The following is a 23,173-nucleotide window of genomic DNA, read 5'->3' on the forward strand; positions in this document are numbered from 1 at the left end:
TTTCTCGCGGAGCCCGCGGCACCGCCCACCGCCCACCGCCCCTTGGTGCGCACGCGTGCCCGCGCACTGCCTGCCGGGAGTTGTAGTTTCAGTGCGGCGGGCCCAGCAATTCCAGTGGCTGGGCTCCGGTGCCGCGGCGCCCGAGGGCCAAGGCGGAAGTGGGGCGGCCGCCCCGGGGGTCGAGGGCGCGGGGTCAGCGGTCGCGGGGCGCCAACGAGGGGCACTGGGCTCAGGAAGTGCGCGTGCGCGGGGAGAGGCCCCGGGGGAAGAGGCAGGGCAAGGCCAGGCGAGGTGGCCAGTGGCCCGGGCATCCAGCCTGGAAGATGCACAAGAGGAAGGGACCCCCGGGACCCCCAGGCCGAGGTGCTGCCGCCGCCCGCCAGGTGAGTCTGTACCCCACGGCCTCGCCTAGAGAACCCTGCTCACCCCTATCACAGGTTTAGAGGAGGGCCCCACCCCTCAGGGGAACCTGATCACCACCCCCAGGTGAACCCCTTTGCCTGCCCTCCAGATGAGGTTCTGCCCCCAAAGTGCGGCCTGCTGGCCCCAGCTCCTCAGCTCCTGGCGCCCCGCCCTGGGCTCAGGGCCACCTGTTGCCGCAGCCTCTCCAGTTTGGGAGGGGAACGCCTGGGACCTAGGATAAGGATACTGCACTCCTAGCCTGAACACCCGTGGAACCTTGCATCAGCCAGGCCAAGTCTGACTCTTTTTATCCCCACTGTACAGATGAGGACACTGAGGCCCAAAGAGGTGAAGACAGTTTCCCAAGGTCATAGGGATTAACAGCTTGGCCAGAGCTAAGTGCAAATCCAGAGCTGCTGCCATGAGCCCATGAGACTGTCTGGACCTCCTTTCCCTCCTCAATCACCCCTGCCCCAGGCACCTGGAGAGTTTGATTTTTCTCGGCTCTGATGGAAGAAGCCAGGGTGTTAGAGTCTGGGTGACCTGGAGTTCTCTGCTGGCCTCTGCACATTGGACACTCAGCTTCACATCTCTCACACCTTAGGTTCCTCATCTGTAAAATGGAGGCCCTAAGAGTCCTTCTGTCACAGGACAGTTATGAAAATTCATTGGGATGATTTATGGAAAGTGCTAGAACATAGCACTCAATAAGTGTAACTTCAATATTGCTATTAAAAGGAGCTGTACAGGGACGCTTGGATGGCTCAGTGGTTGAGCATCTGCCTTCGGCTCAGGGCACGATCCTGGTCTGGGGATTGAGTCCTGCATCGGGCTCCCTGCAAGGAACCTGCTTCTCCCTCTGTCTCTGTCTTTGTGTCTCTCATGAATGAATGAATGAATGAATAAAATCTTTAAAAATATTAAAAAATAAAATGAACTGTACATAATTGCCCATTTTGATGTGCAGAGAAGGCAGTTTTGTATAGTTCAACATAATATTATCATATCGTGATTGGTCAATGAACTGGGATGGGATAGGAAGACAGGTCTGTTACACAATGAAAACCCTGCTTTCAGCTTCTGTGTCTGGGCTTCTGTTTGCTCTTGCAGCCTTCCTGCATGGCCCCCTCTGCTGAGTATGCTGGAAGGAAAAGCCCAGGTGTACAGAGTGTCTTTGTTTTGGGCAGGGTGTGGGGCCTGCTTTTCCCACTGAACTTGGTCAACAGCCCATTTGGGTGTGGGCTTAGAGTGGGGAACAGGGTCTCTGCCTGCACTTTGCCCCATATTGATCTGTGCCAGAGGGCCTGGCCTATCATAGGACACCTGTTGCATTCTGAGCCCGTTCCAGCCTCCTGGCACTCCCCAGGGAAAGTGACTTTCCTTAGGAGGTTTGGGTTTCCTTCCTCCTACGGGAACTCCTGGCTGCCTCTGGCTAGGTGGGGTGTATTCCGAGGTCTGACTGGACCCTTGCTATTCCCTCAGCTGGGCCTGCTGGTTGACCTCTCCCCAGACGGCCTGATGATCCCTGAGGATGGAATTAACAATGAGGAACTGGAGGCTGAGTTCTTGGCCTTGGTTGGGGGCCAACCCCAAGTCCTGGAGAAGCTCAAAGGCAAAGGTGAGACTCTCAACCCACCCTTGAACACTTTCTGAGCTTCTGCTGTGGGCAGGGCTCAGCGCTGGACTGTGGAGAGAAGGAGGAAAAGAGACAGGTCTTTGCCCTCCTGAAACCAACAGCCTGGGTAAGGGGTTAAGTGATCAATACTGGACCTATAAGAGGGTTCAAATCCCAGCTCTGCCACTTAACTAGTTCTGTGAGCAGATGAGTCCCAGCATCTGTGTGGGCCTTGGTTTCCCCATCTGTAAAATGGGATTAATGACCACACTTAATCACAGGAGTTACTCTTCTAGTATTTGCAAAGCACTTCACACACAGTCTAGTGTTTCCTCCAACTTGCTGTCCTGTGATGAGGGCTGGGACGAGGGAAGCACAGAAGGATGGTAGAGACCTGTGAGCTGGGGCCAGATGCCCTTGAGAGGCACCGACAGTAAGGAAGGCCAGGTGAAAAGCAGGGAAGGGCTTCTGGGAGGGGCCACAACATATTCTAAATCCCCCTAGGGGAGGTGGCAGGGGACAGCAACTCTGTAGTGGGCAGTGGGGCTGGAGTTCTGAGGGCAAATGGAACCTTTATATTTTTCAGTTAATTCAGCTGATCCTCATTATTGATAAATTCCATATTTGTGAATTCATCTATGGGCTACACTTTATTTGTAACACCAAAATCAGTCCTTGGGGAGCTTTTGCAATTATTGATGGGCATTCAGAGAGCTGCAGAAAGTTCGATCACTCATCAAACACATTCCCAGCTGAGATAGAGCAAGATGACACTCTGCCTTCTTGTCCTGGGGCATACTGCAAACAAGTGTCCTTTCCACACAGTCTGTGTGTAAGGCTGCATTTGTTCTCTTTTTGGTGCCTTTTATTGGTGATTTGGCTGTTCGCAAAGGCCCCCAAGTGAAGTGCTTAACGCTGTCTCATGTCTCTAAGAGCAAGAAAGCAGTGATGTGCCTTATAGAGAAAAGACCTAACCGATGAGCTTCATTCAGACATGACTTACAGTGCTGAGTTCAGTGGTAACAACAATCTATATTTTAAAATGTGTCATTAGATAGAAACTCACATCGAGCAAGGTTATGTAATGACTGGTTGATGAAAATTTTGTGCCCAGAGGCTCATGGGACCCTAACCTTGTATTTTCTCTGGCAATGGTCCAGTATTTGCTAAGTCAGTGTTTATGGCAGTTTTGTAGAACATAACTAATGCAAATCATGAGAATAAGTCAAATAACAAAATGCTGACCATGTGCTGTTTGGGAGCTTCATTTATCTTTAGTTCTCACAATCCACCTGTGAGGGAGAAATTGTTGTCCTCATCTAATAGATGGGAAGACTGAGTCCCAGAGAAGTCAAGTGACTTCCCCAGGGCTCCAGAGTGACAAAGCTGCAGAGCCAGGGTGTGAAGTCAGGCTTGATAGGGAAGAGATGAGGCGGGCAGGATCGGCAGGGAGCGGAATTGTACCTGGTGGGCCTGAGGGCTGTGGGGTGCCCTGGAAGGATCCCAGTTCAGCTGGGGCCTCTCCCTGCCACCAGGTCCCCTGCCCATGGAGGCCATTGAGAAGATGGCCAGCCTGTGTATGCGAGATCCAGATGAGGATGAGGATGAGGGTACAGATGAGGAGGACGTAGAGGCTGATGATGACCTGCTGGTGAGTACCCAGGGCAAAGCAGGGGGCTTCCTATGCTTTCGCTACCCCATCCAGCGGGCCTTCATGTGTGGCCTGTGGCCATGTGTCCCTGCAGGCAGAACTAAACGAGGTCCTTGGGGAGGAGCAGAAGACTGTGGAGTCCCACCTTCCTGTGGCTCAGGTATAGCCCAGCAACCTGCTCCCCGTGGTCCAGAGTTCGAGGCCCTCCCTTGCCTATCAACCATGTTACCTTGCGGAAGTGACGTGGCACTTCTGAGACCCAGTTCCCTGCACCGGGAATGGGGATGATGACTTCTGCCTGGTGGGGTATGGGGACAGCTGACCCAGAGGCAACATGCTTGGTGTGTGGGAGGCTCTTGACAAGGGAGCTCATGGGGAGAGCTCAGGTGGGGTCACCACCCAGACCATGCCCTGGTCCCTCCTGCAGCCTAAAGCCACAGCCCCCAGCCCAGGCGTGGAGGCCACCTTGCAGGAGAGGCTGGCCCTCTACCAGACAGCGATCGAAAGTGCTAGGCAAGCTGGAGATGGTGCCAAGGTGCGGCGCTACGACCGGGGCCTTAAGGTAAGTGGGCAGGTGACGGGAGGGTGCTGGGACCCTACCACTGCCCATTGCACTCAGCTCCAAGTTCCTCTAAAACCCACTTTCATACCTTCTCTCAGACACTTGAAAACCTGCTGGCCTCTGTCCGGAAGGGTAACACCATCGATGAAGGGGACATCCCACCACCTGTGGCAGTGGGGAAAGGCCCAGCAGCCACGCCCAGCCACACTCCGGCACCTACCCAGCCGGCCTCTGCAAACCCACCAGTCCCAGAGCCCAGGGTCACGGTCGAAAGCCCTCCTTCCACTGCTCCAGCCACATCCATAGGCTTGGCTAAGCCCCAGCTTCCCCCAGGTAGGCCAAGGGCAGGGCTAGGCTGACATGGGATTTGCGGGGATGGTATTCAGTGGTTGGCCATTTTGTGGGGGTGCAGACCCTGCATAGATTATTAGATATTCTTTCATTTATTTACTTATGTATTTATTTATTGAGCCCTTGCAAGCAGGGGGAGGGGCAGAGGGAGAGGGAGAGAGAAAATCTCAAGCAGACTCTGCTCTGAGCACAGAGCCCAACACGGGGCTCGATCCCATGACCCAGAGACCATGACCTGAGCTGAAATCAGGAGTTGTACACTTAACCGACTGAGCCATGCAGGTGCCCTGATTGTTAGATATTCTTAACAAGTCTTCCCTTCCTGGGTCCTCATGCCTCTGGAATTCATCGATGCCTCTTTCGTACATGTGGTAGTCTAATATATGTAACATAACATTGGCTGTTTTAACCATTTTTCGGTGCGCAGTTGAGCGGCGTGTAGCACATTCAATGGTGTTGTGCAACCACCACCTCTGTTTTCCAAAGATTTTTCATCACCCCAAAGAAAAACTCTGTCCCCATGGAACGCTAATTCCCCATACCCTCCCCCACCCCCTGGCTCCCATCATCCACCCTCTGTCTATGAATTTGCCTCTCCTAGATATTTAGTGTAAGTAGAACCACGTGTTATTTGTCCTTTTGGGTCCTGCTTCTTTCACTTAACATAATGTTGGAGTGTGTGTCAGAGCTTCACTCCTTTTGGGGGCTACCATTCTCAGACAGAGGGTTCTCAGTGGATAATTTCCAAGCCCTCAGCTTCTCTGTCTGCTCTCCTAACACTCACCTGCTGGAGGTTTTCCAACCTCCCAAGAGGTTTTCCTTCTCCGGTAAGCCTTCCTCCCACTATGAGAAGGGACTGCCCGCCCCTGTCCCTTCTAGAATATCAACACAGGCTCTGCCCCAGGGGCAAACACTCCCCAAGCGAACCAAAGAGACACTCAAAACCAGGCTGGCCCGTTTGAGAAAGTAAACATCAGGTCTAAATCTTTCTGCAGCCAGACTGGTTTCTAAGTTATTGTTTTGGCAACGTTCAGGGCGGATTGTTGGAAATCATCACCTGAAATTCTCCACCAAAATCACCAAAACATTTCTCACGATAGGGTTTTGGCACATAGGTTGGCAGGGGTTCCAGGAATCCCCAGACGGGTGATGACAAGACTCCGCCTCTTCCCATCTGTTCGTTGGCGTGAAGCAGGTTTCTTTATGCTATAAAAAAGAAAACAGGGAAGTTGGGAAAAGAATGAATGAATAACAGGAGTTAATTGGTAGAGGGTGGACCCATCCCTGACTGCCTCAGCAAGAGGCGCACGCTCGTAAAATTTTACTCTTGGCATATAAAAATTCTTCATCCAAAAGCTTGATATATTTAGGCTTTGCTCAATTATATGCTACTAATACCAGTGATTCAACCCGGAAGAACATTTTCTCAGCTCTGAGAGACTTGCAATGATACATCATAAAACCGGTCAAATGTCAAGGTGTTTTGCCTCAACCTATGGACTCCTACACCTAAACTTAAAGCTATAGGTGCAATTGTCAGTTTGAGAAAGTTCAATGCCTGTGGCTTTCCAGGCCATTCTAGGGTTTGTGGACTGGGTGGTATATCTATTATACTTGTTTTTGTTTTTTTTTTTTAATGCCAAAAATTGCACGGATTGCTTTCAACATAGATGCTTTTCTAGAAAACTGATTGAACTGTGTTATTTGATACTGTAACAAACTGAAAAGAAGCTTAACTGTTTCCTCACTTGGCCAACACACCACAGGGATGGATTTTGATTACACAAATGTACAATACGGTGGTCAAGAAAAGGCTTCCAAGCACCCACATAATACGGTTGACCCTTGAACAACGCAACTTTGAACTGAGCGGGTCACTATTTCTTTAATAAACACAGCAGAGCACTGTATTTCTTTCTTTTTTTTTTTTTTTTAAGATTTTATTTATTTATTCATGAGAGACACAGAGAGGCAGACACAGGCAGAGGGAGAAGCAGGCTCCATGCAGGGAGCCCGACGTGGGACTCGATCCCAGGACTCCAGGATCACGCCCTGGGCCGAAGGCAGGAGCCAAACCGCTGAGCCACCCGGGAATCCCAGAGTACTATATTTCTCTTGTAGTTTTCCTAGTATCATTTTCTGTAGCTTGCTTTATTATAGGAACACCACGGTATGTAATGCACATAACACGTAAAATGTGTCGATCAACTGTCTTTATTATTGGTAATGCTTCTGTTCAACAGTAAGCTGTAATAGTGAAGTTTTGGGAGAGTCAGATTTTTGAGGGGCGCATTGGTGGCTCAGTCGGTTAAGTGTCTGCCTTTGATTCAGGTCATAGTCCCGGGATCCTGGATTGAACAGCGTCAAGCTCCCTGCTCAGTGGCGAGTCTGCTTCGCCCCCTCCCTCTGTCCCTCTGTCCCTCTGTAGCACGCTACTCGTGCTCTCCCTTTCTTCCTCTCTTTTTTAAGATTTTATTTATTTATTTGACAGAGATGGGGTTGCACAAGCAGGGAGAGCAGCAGAGGGAGAGGGAGAAGCAGGCTTGATCCCAGGACCCTGGGATCACAACCTGAGCTGAAGGCAGATGCTTAACCAACTGAGCCACCCAGGTGCCCCTCTTGCTCTTTCTTTCAAATAAATAAAATCTTAAAAAAAAAAAAAAGTGGAGGGACGCCTGGGTGGCTCAGTGATTGAGTGGCTGCCTTCAGCTCAGGGTGTGTTCCTGGAGTCCCGGGATTGAGTCCCACATCCGGCTCCCTGCATGGAGCCTGCTTGTCCCTCTCTGTGTCTCTGCCTCTCTCTCTGTTATCTCTCATAAATAAATAAATAAAATCTTTAAAAAAATTTTTTAAAGTGGATTTTCAACTATGTGGTAGGAGGGGTGTTGGCACCCTTAACCCCCATGTTGTTCATGGGTCAACTGCATGCCTCTCTGAACTCTGAACTGTGTACTTAGAAAAGGTTAAGATGGTGAATTTCATATGTATTTTGCCACAATTAAAAAAAAATAACTAAAGGGGGGGGAACCTGACTGGCTTAGTTGGTATACAACATGTGACTCTTGATCTAGGGTCCTGAGTTCAAGTCCCACATTGGGTGTTGAGCATACTTAAAAAAAAAAATGAATATTGGTAAGTTTCAAATCACCATGGTAGTTAAAGTACATTAGATTTTATATTTATTTATTTATTTATTTATAGAAGTACATTAGATTTTAAAAGGATGATGTGATAGCTTTAATTTGTGATTGTGAATATTTGCAAGGCCCTGGGAATGACAAGTGTGGCCAACTTTTGAAACTTAAGACAAAAAATTTTATTTATTTTTTATATTTATTTGTTTGTTTGTTTATTTATTTATTTATTTATTTAAAGATTTTATTTATTTATTCATGAGAGACAGAGAGAGAGAGAGAGAGAGAGAGGCAGAGACACAGGCAGAGGGAGAAGCAGGCTCCATGCAGGGAGCCCAAGGTGGGACTCAATCTAGGGTCTCCAGGATTACACCCTGGGCTGAAGGCGGCACTAAACCGCTGAGCCGCCCGGGCTGCCCTATTTTTTATTTTTTAAAAAGATTTTATTTATTATTTATTTGACAGAGAGAGAGAGAGAGTGCACAAGGAGGGAGAGTGGAAGCAGAGGGAGTAGCAGACTCCCCACTGAATAGGGAGAGCCCAATGTGGGGGGCTCCATCTCAGGACCCCAAGATCATGACCCAAGCCGAAGGCCGACACTCAACCAGCTGAGCCATCTAGGCACCCCTAGACAAAAAGTTTTAGATGCCAACTTAGAAATGCATAAGGGTATATAAATTTCCCAAAATATTCTTGGGGTCCAAATAGCAGCGGCTCCAGAGACTTCCAGTCTTGGGCTGGAATGCCTGCCACACCATCCTCAGGTGGTCACCTCAGGAAGGTGGCATCCCCTCTGAGCCTTGTTCTCACATCTGTACAATGGACCTAAAGAACAGTCTTCGTTGTGAGGATTAAATAGAACTGGTTCAGGGGCGCCCAGGTGGCTCAGTTGGTTAAGTGTCTGACTCTTGGTTTCAGCTCAGGTCATGATCTCAGGGTTGTGAGATCAAGCCCCACATGGTGCTCTGCACTCAACATGGACTCTGCTTGTCCCTTTCCTTTCCCCCTCTGACCCCCTCCCCTCTCTTTTTCCCTCTAAAATAAGTAAGTACAATCTTAAAAAAAAGAAAGAAAGAAATGGTTCATACACTCTTCCCCCTTCCAGGTCCCTGTAGCCCTGGCGCCCTGGCCCAGTTGCAGAGCCGCCAGCAGGAATACAAGTTGGCTGCCCTTCATGCCAAGCAGCAGGGAGACACTGCCACTGCTGCCAGACACTTCCGTGTGGCCAAGGTGCGTCCAGATGGGCAAATGGGATCAGAGGGTAAAGGCAGGATGCTTCCGACTTTGTGTGGCAGCAAAGAGCAGGAGCTCTGCAGTCAGACCCAGATTCAATCCTGGCCCCTAGTCACTCTAGAGTTGTTTGCTGTACCTCTGAAAGCCCCAGTTTACCCTCTCTGTGAAATGGGCATAAATCTTGGAAGAGGCTTCAAGAAGATGGTTCAGAGGAATGGGAGCTAGGGGACCTCTGTCAAATGGCAGGGTACAGAGGCTCCCCACAGGGTCCTGGCCCCAGCTGCAGCCTCTTCCCCGATCTTCCTTCTCACAGAGCTTCGATGCTGTCTTGGAGGCCCTGAGCCGGGGGGAGCCCGTGGACCTGTCCCGCCTGCCACCTCCCCCTGGTGAGAACCCTACCCAGCTCACCCTTCAGGATTTGATGCTGCCTCTCTCATTGGTCGCCTGGGAACCCCCTCAGGCCACATCAGCCTAGGGTGAGGGGTGCTCAGGCCAGCCCCTCATTGGACTGGATCTCTGCCCTCAGACCAGCTGACCCCAGACCCACCATCACCACCGCCACAGCCTCTGACTCCCACCACGGTGCCCTCCACGCCAGGTAAGCTCTTGGAACCCTGTGTGGTAGGCAGGCAAGGGCAAGACAGTCTCTCCTTTCTGAGACTCTTAACCCGCCCCTGTGCTCCCCGTCACCCCCCGTCTGCCCCAGAGGTTCCCCCACCTCCGCGGACTCTCCTGGAGGCATTGGAGCAGCGGATGGAGCGATACCATGTGGCTGCAGCCCAGGCCAAGACCAAAGGGGATCAGCGGAAGGCTCGCATGCATGAGCGCATTGTCAAGGTATGTGGGGGACCTAATGGGCATGTGGACCGCACCTGGTGACCTGGCCCAGGTAGCCCTAATACTGTGTCTGTTGCAGCAATACCAAGATGCCATCCGAGCCCACAAGGCTGGCCGAGCAGTAGATGTGAGCGAGCTGCCAGTGCCCCCAGGTAGGCACTGCCCCCTATCCCTAGCCCTCTGGCCTCTGAGCCTTTGCAGCTGCTATTCCTTCTGATTGCACAGGCCCAGGAAGCTGTTTGCTGCGCATTCAGGAATTCTGCAGACTTGTCAGACAATTGGCAGCTTAAAGTTGGGTCACAATAGGACTGTTTGTACCATGGAAATTGGCAGATGCTAAAAATCAGGGCAGTTTATTTGGAGAACTATTCATCAGCCCACCGTCATCTGATCCCTTCTTTGTTCAACTCACTGTCTCCTAGTCATCAGCTCTCAGCTTTGCACATACCTACTCAGCCTCCCCTCAATCTCCCCATGGGTTGGGGTTCTCCTTTGGGCTCTCAGAGCTGCCTGTGTGTCCCCTCCCATGAAAGCAGTTATCTCTCAGCACCCTGGTCCCCTAGGATTCCCCCCAGGCCTGTGACCAGGTCTTGTGCCCAGTACCTTACCTCATCTAGTGCTTGACTTTGGAGTCTGGTCAAGGCCCCAGGGTCAGGTGAGACATACCAAGAGGCAAGAGGGAGTTAGAATGATCTGATGTCCACACAGAACCAGCAGGCAGCGCCTTCCTGGATTCAAAGTATATCCAAAGCCCAGAGGCTCCTTAGGAAGGGGAGAACCCACGTCTCCATCATTATGGCATGGGTCTCTCCCTCCTGACTGGGCCCTGACTGGCCGCCCAGGCTTTCCCCCCATCCAGGGCCTGGAGGCCACTGAGCCCACCCAGCAGAACCTGGTGGGGGTCCTGGAAACTGCCATGAAGCTGGCCAACCAGGATGAAGGCCTGGAGGATGAAGAGGATGAGGAACCTAAGAAGGTGTGAAGGGCTGGGGTCTTGGGGTGAGGCAGGGGAGTGGCAGCAAAGCCAAGCCCTGACAGCCTGGTGAGAACTGGCCTTACTCCCAGCCCTGCCTCTTCCTGGCCATGTGGCCACGGGCAAGTCATTTTGCTCTCTGATCCTGTCTCCTCATCTGGAAAATGGGCATGGTGACAGTCTCTGTCTCCCAGGGCTGTTGCAGTCTACAAGAATGGGGCCTTACGTTGTGTTCAGTGCTGAGGAAACAGAAACTAAGACAGTCCCTGTTGTCAGCATCAGACCCTGACACTTTGGGGAGTGGAACCCCTGCAGGCACTAGGAGAGCTCTAACTTCCTCTCCATCCCTCGGCAGCCCACCAGCTCTCCGGCCCCCACGGCCCAGCCCAAGGCCCCACCCTCAAGGGCACCACAATCAGGCTCCACTTCAGCAGCCAAAACAGCCCCCAAGGCCACATCCACCAGAGGTAGGTATGCCCTTCCTTCCCTGGCTGCTCATTGCCTGGCTATGGGCTGAGCAGCACCCATCAACACCCGTTTACTCACAGCCCAGCAGCAACTGGCCTTCCTGGAGGGCCGCAAGAAGCAGCTCCTGCAGGCTGCCCTGCGAGCCAAGCAGAAGAATGACGTAGAAGGTGCCAAAATGCACCTGCGCCAGGCCAAGGGGCTGGAGCCCATGCTGGAGGCCTCACGCAACGGGCTGCCTGTGGACATCGCCAAGGTGAACTCTCTAGGCCTGCTCACTTTCTCAGGCACCCACCCACTGGGCTCCGGCCACTTGGCCATGTGACTGGCAGTATGTTAGCGTCCAGGTTAAGCTACTCTAACAAATAGGTCTCCCTAAAACAGTGGCTAAAAGACAACATTTATATTTCTTGCATGTAATGTCCCGGCCAGTCTCCGAAAGACAAAGCCACCCAGGGTCCAGGTTCCTTCCTTGATGTCTCTCTGCCACACCTGCAGAGGTCACCTTTGTCCACATGGTTGGAGTGGGTTGGCGCCCTGTCTGCATTCAGTCCATGGGAAGCGGTGAGGGAAAGAAAGGGCAAGGCAAGCAGTTTCCTTTAAAGGAAGCGACACGGTGTGCCATTACTTGTGCTCGCCTTCCACTGGCCAGAGCTGAATCACACGGCTGTACCTAGCTGCAAGGGATGCTGGGACATGACGTCTCTTGTCTGTGTCCCTAGCCATAACTCCATTGCTAGGGAAGGGAGGGTAAGGATCACATTTGGGCAAAAGAGTTAGAAGATGCTGCCACTTTCAGATGGATCCTTCCCTTTTCTCTGAGCACTACTTTTCATCTTGGGGAAGAAGGGAGACCAGGACAGGGGCAAAACAGTAGTCCAGGAAGGCCCCTCCAAGGAGGGTTGACATTTCCACGGGTGGGCCTGTTCGTTGCTGGCCAACGGGCCCCTGCCCATGAGCCTCGTCTTCCCCAGGTTCCCCCTGCCCCTGTCAACAAGGATGACTTCTCTCTGGTCCAGCGGCCCGGCCCAGGTTTGTCTCAGGAGTCTGCCCGGCGCTACGGCGAACTCACCAAACTCATTAGGCAGCAGCACGAGGTGAGGCAGGCACCTGGCCCGGATCAGTGGGCTTCCCTCAGGGTCACAGCCCCCCAACCCTCCCCTCACTGTCTTCTGCTCTCCAGATGTGCCTGAACCACTCTAACCAGTTCACTCACCTGGGCAACATCGCTGAAACCAGCAAGTAAGTGCCCCTCTCCCCACCTCTGCCAGATGTTTGCACCCCTAAGCCACCCCTGGGCCTAGGGACCTGAGCAGGGCTCTCTTGGTGGCAGATTTGAGAAGCTGGCAGAGGACTGTAAGCGAAGCATGGAGATTCTGAAGCAGGCATTTGCCCGGGGTCTCCCCACGCCCACTGCCCGCTTTGAGCAGAGAACCTTCAGTGTCATCAAGTAAGGCCCTGATGCCCCTTGGCCCACACGCCCCTTTGGAGAGGGGTTTGCCCTCCCCAGAAGCCAGTGGAGGACTTGCCTCTGGGGGAAAGGTTGGTTGGGTGGTGAAAGCATGGTATATGCAAGGGTCCTGGGGCAGACATGTGGTGCAAGGGAAGGATGGTGATGGGATATTGACAGTGACACGTTGGGAACTGGGGAAGATCTAGCGAGTGCTGAGATGTGCCTTGTCCCAGGGCCTGGGTGAGCCCTCACGATCGTTGCTGGTCCTGCTCCTGTCTAGTCTCCCTGGGCAGTTGGGGTCATTTTTCCCATTTATAGATGGGATTAGATGCAGCCACTGCAATAACCTGGGATAACCCACACCCCTCACCACAGCTCCCCATCACCTCGTCTCCACCCACTGTCCCCACTTTGCCAGCCTTCTGCCACACAGGCCTCTTTTTGGTCCCTCAGATGGACCAACCATGTATCCTACTCAGGGCCTTTGCACCAGCTGTTTCCTCTGCCCAGACCCTCTTCTCCAGGTTTCCACATAGCAGTGCCTTCCTGGCATCCAAATCACCTATGATGTCACCTCCCCTGAGAGGCCCTCCTTGACCGCCCTGTCTGTAGCGGCCCCTCCTGAGCATACTCCACCCTCTCCCCTATTTAATTCTCTGTGGGATTGCTTTGTTTCTCTATTTGTATATTCACTGGTCCTCTCTTCACTCAGCTACCTTGGGCTCCATGAGCGCAGGGTTTGGGTCTGTCTCACTTACTTCCACATCCCCAGTAGCGAGGGCACCAACAGATACATAGTAGGGGCTCCAGAAATAGCGGTAAATGAATGGAAAGTCCTCCAGCAGCTAGGGCAGTCACTGGCTGGTACATGGTAGGTGCTCAAGAAATGCCAGATGAAGAGAATAAGGAAGGCCCCCTAGCAGCTGAGGCAGGGGATGACGAATATTAGGGACTCCAGAAATTTCAAATGAAAGAAAGCTCCCCCAGCAGGGAGGCCACTGGCTGACCCAAAGTGGGTCCCAGATAGATGGTGCAGACTGAAAAGTCTCAAATATAAACCATTGGCAGAATTGGACAAAGAACTCTAGTTCTGATTCTAAAAGTGGAGCCCATGGCCTGATAAACTGCAAAGGCCGGCACCGGGTTTGTTCTGGACCCGCCGAGGGAAAAGCAGGCGGGCAGGCTTTGTGGCTGATGTGCCTCTGTCTCCCCACCTGCCCTCCCCGAAGGATCTTTCCTGACCTCAGCAGCAACGACATGCTCCTGTTCATCGTGAAGGGCATCAACTTGCCCACGCCCCCAGGTGAGGGGTGGCAGGCTGGGGTCAGGGCCGCGGGGTTGCCTCTCTGCCCAGCTCTGACCCTTGTTTGCGCACAGGGCTGTCTCCCAGCGACCTGGATGTCTTTGTTCGGTTTGACTTTCCCTATCCCAATGTGGTACGTGGATCAGCGGGGAGGGGCGGGCCGAAGCCCCTCCGGGCTGGGAATGGGTGGGCAGGGGTCCAAAGGGAGGCCCCAGCCCCTGAGTTTCCCTGCCTCCTATTTGGCTGCAGGAAGAAGCTCAGAAAGACAAGACCAGCGTGATTAAGAACACAGACTCCCCCGGTGAGCTGAGCTGAGCTGAGGGCTGAGCCGAGGTGGGAGGCACCCCAGCCCCATGCGGAAAGAACATGAGACCAGGGCCTGACCCCTCCCTCTTTCCTCCTCACCCCCCCTGTCCTCATTCCCCGAGTAGAGTTCAAGGAGCAATTCAAACTCTGCATCAATCGCAGCCACCGTGGCTTCCGAAGGGCCATCCAGACCAAAGGCATCAAATTTGAAGTGGTTCACAAGGGGTGAGCTGGGGGTGCAGGTGGTGTGGGTGGGTTCTGGGAGAGGGGAAGCTGCCCTGGGCCAACCATCCTGTCCCCCTCGCACACACAGGGGGCTGTTCAAGACAGATCGGGTACTGGGCACAGCCCAGCTGAAGCTGGACGCCCTGGAGACAGCATGTGAGGTCCGGGAGATCCTTGAGGTGCGATGTAGACATTTGTCTGGAGACTCTGCTGTGGCTGTGTCACTTGTTAACAACACTCAGATGATTTCTACAGGCCCTGGACCTCCTGGGGTCTCCTCTGCTTACCCAGCCCATCCCCCAGGGGTCCCATACCTCCCTACTACCCAACCCTGAGTATTCCCAGCACCCCGCTCCCATTTTGACCACTTGGTATCTCAGCCATACCCAGGGGCTTCTATTTTGGAAGTTGCCCTGGTTCTCCCCTGATCCCAACCCTGGGCTTCCAGGCACTGCCTGCTTCTCAGGAGCCTCCCCTCGTTCCCACCCAGGTCCTGGATGGTCGCAGGCCCACAGGGGGGCGACTGGAGGTGATGGTTCGAATTCGGGAGCCACTGACGGCACAGCAGTTGGAAACCACAACCGAGAGGTGGCTCGTCATCGACCCTGTGCCAGCAGCAGCACCCACAGTGAGACTCCTGCCCATCCGCAACTCCAGAGAGGGAGGCTAAGTTCAGGGGGGGCGGGGGGGCGGGAATCACAACACTGGATCTGTCCTCCCGAAGCAGGTTGCTGGGCCCAAAGGGAAGGCCCCTCCCGCACCTGCCCCTGCGAGGGAGCCAGGGAACAGGTAGGTGGCTGGTGCCAGCCATGCTGGAGAGAAGCCCCTTCTTCCCGTCTCAGTCTCTCATCGGGCACAGATTTTAGTGTGTCTCTCCCTGGTTCCAAAACGTGGCCTGCCTCCTTGCTCCTGAAACATCCAGTTTGAACTCCTCAGCCTGATTTTTAAGATCGTTTATGATATCATCAATATGTCCAGTAGTCTTCTCTCTCCCCACTTCCTCCTGTTTCTTCATGGTTACCTACACCTAGTTTTTACTGGCTTCTGGGCTTTTCTGTGATCTTGCCCTGAACTCCCTTACCCACTTGGCCCTCCACTCTCCTCCCAACGCTGACTTCCAACTTGGCCGTGGCCTCTAGGAAGCCTTCCCCGAGCACCTGGCACGGCAGTTGCCTTAGTGTACAGCCATCATCCCCACCAGGTCGCGGGCCCAGCAGCATGGTGGGCCTGGCTTGTCTCCTGCCATTCCCCAGTGCCCAGCGGTCAGGGCTAGGAAGGTCCTTGCTGCTTCTCATCCTTCTCCCAACTCCATAGATCAACGCGGCCTTTGCATAGCCTCAGCGTGCTGGCCTTTGATCAAGAACGTCTGGAGCGGAAGGTGGGTGCCTGCTTTGGTGGACTCGGCGGGGCAGGATTGGGGGTTCTGTAGGCCCCAGGTGGGGCCCTCACAGTGCCCTACTTTGCACCCCTGCAGATCCTGGCCCTGAGGCAGGCACGGCGGCCAGTGCCCCCGGAAGTGGCCCAACAGTACCAAGACATCCTGCAACGCAGCCAGTGGCAGCGGGCGCAGCTGGAGCAGGGGGGCCCGGGCATCCGGAGGGGTAGGGTCTTGGGACAGGTCGGGGATGGAAGGGCAGGGCAGCAGTCCCCATCCTGACCCCATCCTCCCCACAGAGTACGCAGCTCAGCTGGAGCGTCAGCTGCAGTTCTACACAGAGGCCGCCCGGCGCCTGGGCAATGATGGCAGCAGGGTGAGCGGAGTGAGGGCCAGGTGGGCGCTGGGAGGGGTGGGGCTGCTGGGGGCTGCAGCCCGCTGATCCCCTCTTGGCCCCTAGGAGGCCGCAAAGGAGGCACTCTACAGGCGGAACCTGGTGGAGAGTGAGGTAAGTGGCTAGGGTATGGGGGGAGTGTGGCTGTGGCCGTGAGCACCACCCTGACCCCCGTGGCCTCCCCTTCAGCTGCAGCGGCTCCGCAGGTGAGGGGCCAACCAGGCGGGCACCCCTGGAGAGCGGGGAATAGCCCCAAGGCCCTGGCACTGGGAGGAGCTGACAAAGCCACAGCCGAGGACCAGATAAGCAGACAATCAGCGGACAGTCGGCTCCAGATGGACACAACCCCCACTGGGTCCCCCCTCAACCAGGCCACAGCCTCCCTGGCAGGGGGCACTGGGGATAGAAACACCAGCCAGCTTGTGCCCCTTGCCCAGGCCTGGCTGGGTGGGCCCTGGACAGTCCCGTTTGCACAGCCTGGGGTGTCGGGCCCCTGGTCTGCCCTGGAGGTGGGGGGGCAGCTAGGACCAAGCCCCAAGGGCCCCTGCAAGCACTTTATCTCCTGTCCCTCCCCAGCCTTAACCCAGAAGCCCACCCACACCCCAAAGAAGCCGCTGAGGTCAGCCAGAGCCCAGCTGGCTCCCCAGGGCTGACACAGGGAATAAACAGCCAGGGCCACGCCTGGCTCACTCTGTCCTGTGTTTGCTTCTTGCTCCTTCCCTCTGTGACTAGCTGGGTCTCCCCCACAGTCCCCCTGGGGGTTGTTGGCAAGGTGTCTGCAAGAGGGGCAGGCTGTGGGGGGAAGCGTGCCTGTGAAAGATGTGTCTGCTTCTCACGCTTGTGCAGGGATGTGTGTGAGGGCCCATGGCCTGCTTCAGGGCATCTGATGTGCCCAGTGTTTTTGTAGCTGGTGGCCTTGGGCATGTCTGGGTTTACGAATGTGGTCAGGCTTTACATGGTGGTTCCTGGTAACCCTAAGAGCCAGCCCTGCTGCTCGCTGGCTATGGGGCCAAGTGGCCTGACCCTCAGCCTCCCACAGCCTCCTCCCTTTCCTCAGTTGGATGCAGGGATGGTGAGAGCCCCTCCTGCAAGGTGAAGGGCACCTGGTGGGTGGTGAGCACTTGAAAGTTAGGCTTTATTGTTGCTGTCTCCACCTGTAGGGGGAGCAGGGCATGTATGCGGCAGGGTTGGCGTTGTCTGTGTGCCTGGTGTGCAAGCTGCGCACTTCAGCCTCTCCCAGGACGCCCTGTGTGTGGAGGCGGTGCTCTTGCCCCAGCTTCCTGGCCGCCAAGGGTCAGGCAGCCCAGCCCTCAAAGGCCTGAGAGAGCCCGGTCGAGGCCCCAGGTGGGCACTGTCTCTTCAGTCCACGGCCCAGCAGAACCCCAGAAGTCTGGGCTGCACTGCTAGGTTCCTCTGGGGCTCAGGGGCCCCCTGCCCGTGGCCGACGTGGAGTGGTGGGTGGCAGCCGGACCAGGACCTGTTCAGGGTTCCCCGCCGTATCCACCACACGCAGGTGCAGGAGGCCCAGGAAGGCCTCAGGTGCAATACTGGTCATGTGAAGCCTATTTGCCCTGGACCAAGAGGCGGGCACGAGAGTGGGTGCAAAGGGAGGGGGTCATGACCATCCTGACCCACCCAGACCTGCTTGGGTTCACCGCAGCCCTCCAGGGGCACCCCGCCCCACACCTGGACCCACCCTACCCCACTGCCCTGGCACACCTGAGGAAGAGGGCACGTAGGCGGGGCGTGCTGAGGAAGGCTTCAGAGCCCACGTGGCCGATGCGGTTGCCCTGCAGGTGCAGCTCCTCCAGTGCCTCAGGCAGGTCAGGGGGCACAAAGGATAGCTCGTTGTGGCTGAGGTCGAGTACCTGGGCAGAAGGGCAGAGATGGTGCCATGGTGGCCCCAGGCCTCGAGCAATCCACTCAGCAGGGCCCAAACCTCTCTTCCTGGGCATGCCATGCCAGCCTGGGCCTTCTGCCCCTCCACAACCGCCAAATTCCTCCCCCTGATAGAAGTATGCCAAGGTGCCTCTGGGGCAGGCTGTGACCTAGGTGCTGGGAGGCGGGACAGGTTGAGTCGATCATTCACAAAGGTGGTGCTTCCCTCACCTCGTGCCCTTCCAACAGTTTATTTATGATGGTCATTGACTGCTTTCTCCCTAACTAGTATGTCTGTGTTGTTCTGTCCCTGGTGGCATCTGCAGTGCCGAGAATGGCACCTGGCACCCACCGATGCTCTAAACTCTGTGGAATCCAGAGTGTTCTGGAGGAGCTAGAGGCACTGTGTTTGCTGGGAAGGTGGACGGTGGTTGCTGAGGACCAGGGCGGAGGGACAGCATAGCCAAAGGCCTGGAGGGTCTCTCCTCCAATCCCAGGCCCATCAGCTGGGCTCCCTTTGGGGCATCTCGGGGCCTCGGACGCAGATACCGAGAGAGGCACAAGGTTTGGGGGGACTGTCTGGGGACAGTGCGACCACCCAGCCCGTCCCTGACCTGGAGGGCCTGCAGTTCATGCCAGGTGCCAGGCCCGATGTCTCCGATCCGGAGCCGGTTGTGCGCCAGGCTGAGCTCCCGCAGCTGGTCCAGGCCGGCCAGCAGCTCCGGCTCGAGGGCCCGCAGCTGGTTGCGCTGTAGCCGCAGGGTGCGCAGGCTGCCGGGCAGGCCGCCAGGCAGCCGGGTCAGCTGGTTGCCAGCCAGGTCGAGGCTGCGCAGGGCACGCAGCGGGCGGAAGGCCCGGCGGTGCACACGGGCGCTGACCAGCCGGTTGTAGGCCAGGTTGAGCTCGGCCAGGCCCCGGAGGCCGGCCAGGTCACGGGCCCCCAGCGTGGTCACGTGGTTGTGCGGCAGCACCAGGGCCCGCAGGCGGCGGGGCAGCGCGGGGGGCACGCGGTGCAGCCCGTTGCCATAGAGGTGCAGCGTGTGCAGGCCCCGCAGCGGCCGCAGCGCCCCGGCCGGCAGCCCCTCCGCCCCCAGCTGGTTGTGCTGCAGCAGCAGGTAGCGCAGGCCCCGCGCCCCACGCAGCCGGGCCGCCTCCACCCACCGGATGCGGTTGCGGCCCAGGTGCAGCACGGCCAGAGTGCGGGGCAGCCCGGCGGGCACGGAGGCCAGCTGGTTGTGGGACAGGTCCAGGTACTCGAGGTGGTGGAGCTTGCTGGCGGGAGAGAGGACCCCGTCGGCTGCGCGCCCAGGGTGGGGCCTGCGGGGCTGGGGGTGGGGCTTGAGGAGTGGTCCTGACAGCTGGAGACCCCAGCCTGGGCCGGGAAGAGCTGACAGGTCAGGGCAGATCCGGCCTGAGGGCTGGATGGGGAGGTGCAGGACAGCGTTCGCCGTCCAAGAGTGGCATGTGGGGTTGATGACGTTTGGATTTAAAACTGAGGCACAGAGTAGTCGGGAGCAAGGATGGCTGCTGGGTGCTTGGCTGAGCCTGGCACATGGCAGGTGCTCACCAAAGGAGGCCTCGGTTTGGGGGTCCTCCACCAGAGGGGGGCAGAGGGTTGGGGTGCCCAGGCTCTGGACCTTAACCCCTCCTGCCAGCACGAGGCTGCACCCCTGTCCTACCATGCCCCAGGCCCCACCTGAAGGTGGTGGCATCCAGGCCGCTGTCTGTCAGCTGGTTGTGCTGGAGGTAGAGTTCACGGAGGTGGGTCTGGCGGCTCAGGGCTCCCCGGGGCACCTTGGAAATGAGGTTGTCCTGGGAAGGGAAGACAGAAGGAGACTTGGGGGTCAGGGAGAGAGGGCAGCAGGGAGCTATGGAAGGCTCTTGAGTAAGGGAGTGCCAAGGAGCTCGCTTTAGCAAGGCTGTTCAGACAGCACTTGTGAATGACCCACACCAACAGACAAGACCCGAAGCTACTTCTGACTACTGGAAGGAGGAAGCGGAGGGCTTCCCCAGGAGAGAGGTGAAGGGGCCCCGGGGAGCAGGAACATGGGGATGGCAAGGTGAAGGAGAGGAGGTACCTGCAGGTGGAGCCGCTCCAGTGAGGGCGGCAGACTGGGAGGCAAGTAGCTGAGCCGGTTGCTGGAGAGGCTGAGGGTGGCCACAGCTTCAGAGCCGTGGAAGGCGTCCGGTGGCAGCCCGGCGTTGCTCAGCTGGTTGTTGTGGAGGTACACGGACCTGAGGGGAGCCAGGCTCCGGCCACCAGCCTGCCCCTGGCCTTCCCACCGACCCCTCATTCCTACCCGGCACCCCAGATCTGCCTTGAGTGTGCCCACATGCGTGTGTGCACACGCTGCCTCTGTCTGGACTTCTCCAGACAGAGCATCCAGGGTTTCCTGCCTCAGACACCCCCAGGGTAGGGCTCTGCCGCCTTGGCCCCCCGCACCCCAGGGCAGGTTCATCAACCCCTCAGACTTCCAAGGTTAGGGAGCGGCCAAGGCGTATCTGAGGTCTGAGAGGACTGGGCTGGGCCAGGGGGCTACCTGAGTGCAGGCTTCTCCCCAAAGGTAAGCGGGAAGATCTCTGTCACTTGGTTGGCAGCCAGGTCTGCGACTCGGAGGGAGCGGGGCAGAAACTGGGGAGCCACGGAGAGCTGCAGGAGCACAGCCACGCTGGTCCTGGTGCCTCACCCTCTCCCTCCCCACCTGCTGTCCCCTCTGCACTCTGCTATGTGACCCCGGCCAAGCCAGGGGGCACGTTGGGATGCTCACCTTGTTGTGGGCCACGTAAATGTGCTGCAGCTGTGTGAGGGACTCGAAGGCCTCATCAGGCAGCCCTGGGAGCGGACGGGCGGTGAGGGGACCCCAGGCCTGGCCCAGATGGGGGCAGTGAGGGAGTCTGTGCTCCCAGTTGCCCCAGGGCTCCTGTCTGGGGATGGGCAGAGGCTCCTCCAGGCACCCTCCTACCCACCTCCCTGCCTGTCCTCAAAAGCCACAGCCCCCTCCATGCCCTGAGTTTCCGTCCTGCTCAGCAAAGGGCAGTTCTGGGAACTACCGCAGAGCTACCCACAGACCCGACAGGGGAGGGAAGGGGCGGCCTCCCGCCTCCAGAGGTCCCCTCACCCCTCACCCTCGGAGGAGATGAGATTGTTGTGGAGGTTGAGGGTCCGCAGGCTGCGGAGGCGCGACAGCTCGTTGTAGGGGAGCTCCTGGAGCTGGTTGTTCTGGGGGAGGAATTCACACCCCTGAGCCCTCAAGGAGTGGCCAGAGCCCTGATTCCCAGCTCCCCATTGCCTTAAGTGAGCTTTGATACCCCTCACCCCTACACTTGATCCCCAAAGCCCCATTACCCTGCATCTAAAACAACCCCTGTAACCACTGAGATGTTGCCCCCCCAAGCACCCCATCCATCCCTGTAATTGACCCCTGACACCCATCACCCTGACCCCAAACAACCCCATAACCAAAAAGACATTGACATCTGATATCCCATCACCCCCAAAATGACCCAAATGCTCCATCACTCTGACTCCAAAAATCCCTGTAACTGCCAAGACATTGACTTCTAACACCTCCAAACACTCCTAATTCCAACACCTGTACCCCCACCTCCTCTTGCCCCTAACACATAGACCCCAACGCTCTCCTCAAGGCCAGCTTCCACCCTTGCCAAGACCTGCATGCCTGACACCTCATTCCTACACACGGACCCCATCAGCCTCAACCCCAGCACTTTGCATGCTCACCCTGCCACCACCCCACCTGCAGGGAGAGGTGCTGAGCTGCCCTGGTAATGTTGTCTGGGAACACCTGCAGGTCCAGGCCATTGCAGTCCACCGTGTCTGCCCGGGGGCAGGAGCAGCGCAGCGGGCAGGCCGGGGGCGGGGGCTGCGAGCTCTCCCCCAGGTGGGGGAAGGCGGCGTCCTCCATGCCGGGCGTGGGTGGGGGGCCGGGCAGCAGCAGGAGCAGCAGCAGCAGGCTCAGCCGCTGCAAATAGAGGGGCTGATGGGTCAGGGTGTCCCCAGGCCAGGCACCAGGTCACCATGGTGACGGGAGCATCCCCGCATGGGGTGGGGGTGGTAGAGGGAGCAGACAGGCTCCCCTCCCTCCCCTCCCCTGCTCTGCCCTCCCACCCCCACCCTACCTTACCATAGCCAGCCCCAGCTCTGCCGTCTTGCCTGAAATGCCGACCAGGGCTCCCTAATGGAAACCAGGCAGTCACCTCCTGGAGCCTTTTCCGTGGCTGCCACCGCCCCCCATCTCTTGGCACAGGCCACCCTCCACCCAGCTTGTTCTCCCAGGGGCCGGGGGTGGTGGAGAACTAGCAGGCCCACCCCCTTCCCCGCCCTGGGGACGGTGGGCGGGTCCGCCGGATGGGGTGGTGAGGACAGGCCAGCCCGTCCCCTCGGTCCCACCCCCACCAACCACCCCAGCTCTGCTTGCGTAACCTCGGCCAGCCTGGGCCGGGCCACAGGAGGATGGAATGCTTGGGGGAAAGCTAAGATTCGCCCTGTCTGGTATTTGGGCCAACCACAGAAATAGGGGTGGGGGCAGAGGAGTGGAGGATGCTTCAGGCCACAGGAGGGTCCCCGAGGAACCGGCCCGGGAGCCAGGGGTCAGGGCAGGCCTGGGCTCAGCCTGCCAGCCCAGATGCCAGCCTGGGGGCTCTCAGCCAGGTCTGCCATTTGGGCCCCTCCTCTGCCTCCCTGAATGGCCACAGCCGCCGCCTGAAAGGAAATTACACGTATTGAGGCACCAGCCCGGTGGTTAGGGAGATGCACTCAGCGCCAGCCTGCCTGGGCTTGAACCTGCACTCTCCCACCTCCCTGGGCCTTAGTTCCCCACTCTGCAAAGCGGGGAAGTGGTTGTCGACCTCCCAGGAGCAGTGTAAGGATTCAATGAGATATCACAGATATCTCACAGACAGCGCCCTACACATTCCATTCACGCCCTCTACACCAGAGCAGCAGTGGAGAGAGAAGAGGCCGACCTTTGCCCCAGGTCCTACGTGCCAGCAAGG

At 56.8% G+C, this 23,173-nt stretch overlaps 2 protein-coding genes across 5 annotated transcripts; one reads left to right on the forward strand and one right to left on the reverse strand.

The window, feature by feature from the left end:
• Positions 1-85: 85 nt before the first annotated feature.
• On the forward strand, positions 86-16,973 carry CC2D1A (coiled-coil and C2 domain containing 1A). Of its 2 annotated transcripts, none has more exons than XM_041764120.1 (29): positions 86-383; positions 1,885-2,020; positions 3,553-3,668; positions 3,763-3,828; positions 4,096-4,230; positions 4,329-4,563; positions 8,821-8,945; positions 9,262-9,334; positions 9,475-9,546; positions 9,655-9,785; positions 9,865-9,937; positions 10,628-10,761; positions 11,114-11,225; positions 11,307-11,479; positions 12,198-12,320; positions 12,407-12,465; positions 12,557-12,673; positions 13,906-13,979; positions 14,054-14,112; positions 14,229-14,280; positions 14,411-14,510; positions 14,599-14,689; positions 15,001-15,138; positions 15,235-15,299; positions 15,825-15,888; positions 15,985-16,111; positions 16,185-16,261; positions 16,346-16,393; positions 16,469-16,973. In XM_041764120.1, the coding sequence occupies exons 1-29, from the start codon at positions 324-326 to the stop codon at positions 16,487-16,489; spliced, it is 2,856 nt and encodes a 951-aa protein (XP_041620054.1). In that variant the 5' UTR covers positions 86-323; the 3' UTR covers positions 16,490-16,973. The 2 variants fall into 2 exon arrangements, with proteins under 2 accessions (XP_041620054.1, XP_041620055.1); XM_041764121.1 differs by having other exon boundaries at positions 15,238-15,299.
• PODNL1 (podocan like 1) lies at positions 5,386-22,474 on the reverse strand. Of its 3 annotated transcripts, none has more exons than XM_041764124.1 (10): positions 22,303-22,474; positions 21,916-22,140; positions 21,284-21,377; positions 20,926-20,990; positions 20,698-20,807; positions 20,236-20,392; positions 19,854-19,969; positions 18,772-19,429; positions 17,999-18,147; positions 5,386-5,787 (listed from the first exon to the last, which is right to left on the reverse strand). In XM_041764124.1, exons 1-10 carry the CDS (start codon positions 22,303-22,305, stop codon positions 5,673-5,675), a joined length of 1,692 nt encoding a protein of 563 aa, XP_041620058.1. In that variant the 5' UTR covers positions 22,306-22,474; the 3' UTR covers positions 5,386-5,672. The 3 variants fall into 3 exon arrangements, with proteins under 3 accessions (XP_041620058.1, XP_041620057.1, XP_041620056.1); XM_041764123.1 differs by lacking the exon at positions 5,386-5,787 and adding an exon at positions 17,299-17,850 and having other exon boundaries at positions 20,698-20,789; XM_041764122.1 differs by lacking the exon at positions 5,386-5,787 and adding an exon at positions 17,300-17,850.
• Between the last annotated feature and the right edge of the window lie 699 nt (positions 22,475-23,173).

The sequence above is a fragment of the Vulpes lagopus genome, chromosome 7, assembly GCF_018345385.1.
Source record: "Vulpes lagopus strain Blue_001 chromosome 7, ASM1834538v1, whole genome shotgun sequence".
NCBI classification, from domain to species: Eukaryota; Metazoa; Chordata; class Mammalia; order Carnivora; family Canidae; genus Vulpes; species Vulpes lagopus.

Bases quoted from the DNA above. Each gene is read 5' to 3' on its own strand.
- PODNL1 (XM_041764122.1), bottom strand. The intron at 20,808-20,925 runs GTGAGCATCCCA...GTGCTCCTGCAG, and splicing joins TTTACGTGGCCCACAACAAG to CTCTCCGTGGCTCCCCAGTT. The intron at 20,393-20,697 runs GTAGCCCCCTGG...GGCTCCCCTCAG, and splicing joins GGGGAGAAGCCTGCACTCAG to GTCCGTGTACCTCCACAACA.
- CC2D1A (XM_041764120.1), top strand. From the start codon at position 324: ATGCACAAGAGGAAGGGACCCCCGGGACCCCCAGGCCGAGGTGCTGCC. The intron at 3,669-3,762 runs GTGAGTACCCAG...GTGTCCCTGCAG, and splicing joins AGGCTGATGATGACCTGCTG to GCAGAACTAAACGAGGTCCT. The intron at 15,300-15,824 runs GTAGGTGGCTGG...CCAACTCCATAG, and splicing joins GCGAGGGAGCCAGGGAACAG to ATCAACGCGGCCTTTGCATA.